Source organism: Aplysia californica, unplaced genomic scaffold (assembly GCF_000002075.1).
Source record: "Aplysia californica isolate F4 #8 unplaced genomic scaffold, AplCal3.0 scaffold00162, whole genome shotgun sequence".
Classification (NCBI taxonomy): Eukaryota; Metazoa; Mollusca; class Gastropoda; order Aplysiida; family Aplysiidae; genus Aplysia; species Aplysia californica.
In genome coordinates this window covers 168,551-173,025 of record NW_004797432.1, presented here as the reverse complement: position 1 = coordinate 173,025, position 4,475 = coordinate 168,551, and the positions used below count along the sequence as shown (strand labels likewise).

At 38.9% G+C, this 4,475-nt stretch overlaps 1 protein-coding gene across 1 annotated transcript; it reads left to right on the top strand.

Moving 5' to 3' along the window:
• Positions 1–1,261: 1,261 nt before the first annotated feature.
• LOC101852093 (piggyBac transposable element-derived protein 4-like) lies at positions 1,262–2,590 on the top strand. Its single transcript, XM_005097726.1, has one exon. The coding sequence runs from the start codon at positions 1,262–1,264 to the stop codon at positions 2,588–2,590; it is 1,329 nt and encodes a 442-aa protein (XP_005097783.1).
• The last annotated feature ends 1,885 nt before the right edge of the window (positions 2,591–4,475 follow it).

Genomic DNA, 4,475 nt, shown 5'->3' with positions numbered 1-4,475 from the left:
CTGCTCCATACAAGAATTGTCATAATGATGAACGGTGCGTGGATTTGTTGATCGAAAAAGTGGACAGTTTTCTTGGATTTTCTAGCTGCAACAGGTCTTCACTGAAGCGCAAGATTTCTGACACAGAAAATAAATTTAAAGATATTAAGCGAAGGAGGAAAGATCCACAAAAGCTTTTAGAATCTGCATTTAGGGCCCCTCAGAAAGTTGTAGAATATTCTGGACACTTTATAACAGAGCAGATAAAAAGGACTGAGGCCCATGCAAATAAATTTGAAGAACAGTGTGTTAATTTGAAAGATGAGAAAAATAATTTAGAAGACAGTATTAGAGAGGAGATAAAAGAAAAGTGTACGCTGCAGGAGAGTGCAAAAGTAATAAAATCGGTGTTGTCTGATAAAACAAGTTTTGTTTAACCCCTTGAGACCGAGTCCCCGATAAACCGGTGACGCGCATATTTTCCTTCTTGCCGAGTCCCCGATAAAGCGGGATGAGAGAGGGTAGTATGAATTATGGGATGGAAAAAGGCAGTAATTTTCGACCAATCACAAGCCTTGGGTTAATTTTAGTGCAGAGTAATTCATTCAAAATGTCTGCCCCCTGTAGCCGGCATTGAACGTGTTTTTGTTGTTGTTTTGAGAGGATAAATTCAACATGAAAAGGAGCGACGATAGCGAGCCTCAACCCGGGCCTTCCGGAGTCAAACGCAAACGCACACAGCTGTTCAATATTACACAGGTGATCAATTCTTTGTTGGATACTGATGAGTTAGATGATGCAAATGACATAGATTATCCTGAGAGTGACCTAGAAGATGTTTCGGATGATGATATTGATGAACCAAGCTCTAGTGCCAGTGCTTCATCTAGATCTACACCTAGATCTGCACCCTCTGTAACTCCTCAAAACACGGAAACAAATGGGCGTGGCATTCGTGATGGTGGGGATGCTAGATCTATTCCTAACACTTCTATTCCTGATGGGTGGAGTGCACAATGGACACCAGTAGACACTACATTCGATGATAGGGGTTGTGGTCCTAAAAATCTCCCACCAAATGTGAAGAAGGATTCCACACCAAAAGACTATGTGGACATATTTTTAGACGATGCTTTTTGGGCTAACCTCACTGTCATGACACACCGCAGAGCAGAGCAAACCAATGAAGAGTTTCCAGATAACTATTATGCTAAGTCGTATTACAAAGGTGAACCCACTAAAGAAGCAGAAATGAAAACTTTTCTCGCAGTTAAGACTTCAGATGGAAATCACTGTGGTGAAAAACTCATACCGAGAATACTGGGAGTCGGACGGTGTGAATTTTTTATCGGAAACCCCTGGTTTCAGGAAAGTGTTGACAAGGGATCGGTTTCTCACACTGTGGACTTTTTTGCACATAGTAGATGAAAGGGACCCAGAGCTAAATAAAAATGACAAAATTTATAAAGTCAGACCTTTCCTCAGTACACTTTTGGAGAAATTCAAGCACCACTACAAACCCAAACAGTTCTTGAGCTTAGATGAGGGAATGATACCGACAAAAAACCGCTTGGCTATCAAGCAGTACATCAAAGACAAACCTATAAAATTTGGAATAAAATCCTTTATTCTGTGTGAGGGGGACACTGGCTACATTCTGAGCAGCGAAATTTACACTGGCAGGGAGGAGCAGGCTGTGGACGGACTAGGTGTTGTTGGAAACATTGTATACAGATTGCTACTTGCCGGAGAGTGTGAGAACAAAAAGCATATTCTAACAATGGATAGATACTATAATTCTGTTGATCTGTTCAAATATTTGTTGAGAGAACAGAACACCTTTGCTGTAGGGACTGCAATGACGAACAGGAAACACTACCCAAAGACCCTCATTCGCAAAAAAATGAATAAGAGGGGTGATTATGAGTTTGTTTGTCAGGGCAGCTTAGTGGCAATGGTGTGGATGGACAGACGTCCAATCAACTTTCTTTCCACCTGCCACGACCCAACACTGTTTCAACATGCACGGAGAAGAAATAAGGATGGGACGCAGGAAAATGTTGTAATGCCTCAGTTGGTGAAAGACTATAACTCGTTCATGGGAGGGACGGATAAGAATGATCAGATGGCCCGTCTGAACAAAACCCGTCGACATTATCGTTGGCCCAGGAGACTTTTTATGAAATTTGTCATGTGGGCAGTCTACAATGCCTATGTTTTATTTCAAAATGTGGATCCAGAGAAGGCAAAGAAGTACACACTACGGAATTTTTTGAACGAATACTGCCTTGCTTTGGTTGGTGAGTACCGCACTGCCGCAGTACAAAGACCACGCGAAATCGAAGGACAGGAGCTGCCGCTTCGACTCCAGAATGTTGGCCTGCACTTTCCTGAGATTGGAGTGGATGATACAGGAAACCATCTGTGTGCAGTCTGTTCCTACAAACACCAAAAGTTTAGGAAAGAAAACCCAGCTGTTCCATATAAGGACTGCCCTGTGAAAGCTGTCAAATCAAATGTGAAATGTGGATATTGTAACCGACATCTCTGCATAAAAAAAGGATCAACCTGCTGGAAAGACTGGCATACCAAGTCAGAATATTGGCGTTAAAATACAGGTTAGTTTTTCCTTTATCATATATGTGTCTGTTTTTTCCCTTTTTTGACTGATTTTGTTATGACAGCCTTCCTATGGTGCCATACCTAATTTTTTCTGAATCGGGCTCAGGAGCCCAGGCAGAGGGAAAAAGTTCACCCAGGGGGCTAGGGCTCAAAGGGTTAAATCACTTTTTTTTAAACTTATTTTTATTCAGTTTTTACACATTTCAACATTCAGAATTCCTTTCCTTGGTTTCATAAAACAGATATAAGGTTTAGTAGACTAATATAATCATGCTTAAAAGTCTGTTTTCCCCCCTTTCACTGTAAAATAATACAGTATTCAATTTACTTTTTTTTCATAATTGAAATCAGAGCTGGGTTGATTTAAATCAGTTGATTTTTTTTAGTTGAATCAACTTGATTTTTTAAATAAAAATCAGTGATTTAAATCACTTTTCAAAAAAATGTATTCCGTTTTTACATATTTAAACAGTCAGAATTCCTTTCCTTGGTTTTATTAAACAGATATATAAGGTTTAGTACATTAATATATAAATCAGGTCGATTTAAATCAGTTTATTTTTTAAAATTTAAATCAACTTGATTTTAAAAATAAAACTCAGTGATTTAAATCACTTTTTAAAAAATGAACTGTTTTTACATCTTTAAACATTCAGAATTCCTTTCCTTGGTTTTATAAAACAGATATAAGGTTTAGTAGACTAAAATAATCATGCTTAAAAGTCTGCTTTCCCCCCTGTCACTGTAAGTAGTAATAATACTGTATTCGATGTACTTTTTTTTCATAATTGAAATTAGCATTTTCTTTTTCTTTTTAGACAAACACACAAGCGTGCGCGCGCGCACACACACACTGTACATAATAAAATGCAAGTTTATCTATGCATAATTACCCCACCCCCCACCCCTTCCTTTTAGACTGACATTTTCTTCATTTTTTGTCTGTAGCCATAATTCACTGATATAGCAGATTAAGGCTTTCTAAAATTGCAGTTGCTTAAATTAATTATTAGTTAAAATAAAGACAATGCATTTTGCACTAAAAGAACTTACTTTTAGCCACCAAAAATCCCAAACTGTGTCGACATTTTTTTAAAATCCGATTTAAATTTTAAAAATCTGATTTAAATAAAAAAAATCGATTTTTTAAATTTTTATTTAAAAAATGAAAAAAATCACCAACCATGTCTCTCTCTCTCTCTTGCGCACGCGTGCGCGTGGGCCGCTCCATTCGCATATATATACAATATGTGCTCTCTCTCTCTCTCTCACACACGGACACACATGGGCGCGCGTGGGCCGCTCCATTCGCAAATAACCAACAAATCTCAAGAACGGAAACCATTCGGAGAAATATAGTTCAAGTTTTAGGTATTTTTTTACCCCCCCCCCCCCCCCTCCCGTCTCATACTTAGCTACCAGTTGTCCATCTACTACTAAATATTGATGCGCTGATGCGCTGAAGACGAATATCAACTTCATTTCCGTCGCAAATTAATAGTTTTTGAAATATTTGATTGTTTTTAATTGAGATAGACATGCTTTGGACCATTCGGGGGTTCCAGGGGAGCCTGCCCCACTGGGATAAAAGAAAATCTGGAGGGGGTTACACGCCCCCTCTTTTTACCCATAATTTGATATTTCAAAGAGTTAGATTTGACATTTTCTTGAAAATAATTGATTTGCGGCAGATTTAGAGGCTTTGTGTGTGATCTGCAGCAAACAGTACTGCAGTTTGACCCCCTGAAAGCTCTAGTGCCAGTGCTTCATCTAGATCTACACCTAGATCTGCACCCTCTGTAACTCCTCAAAACACGGAAACAAATGGGCGTGGCATTCGTGATGGTGGGGATGCTAGATCTATTCCTAACACT

What these genes read in the sequence shown, in the direction of transcription:
- LOC101852093 (XM_005097726.1), top strand. Translation starts at nt 1,262, where the DNA reads ATGGAAATCACTGTGGTGAAAAACTCATACCGAGAATACTGGGAGTCG.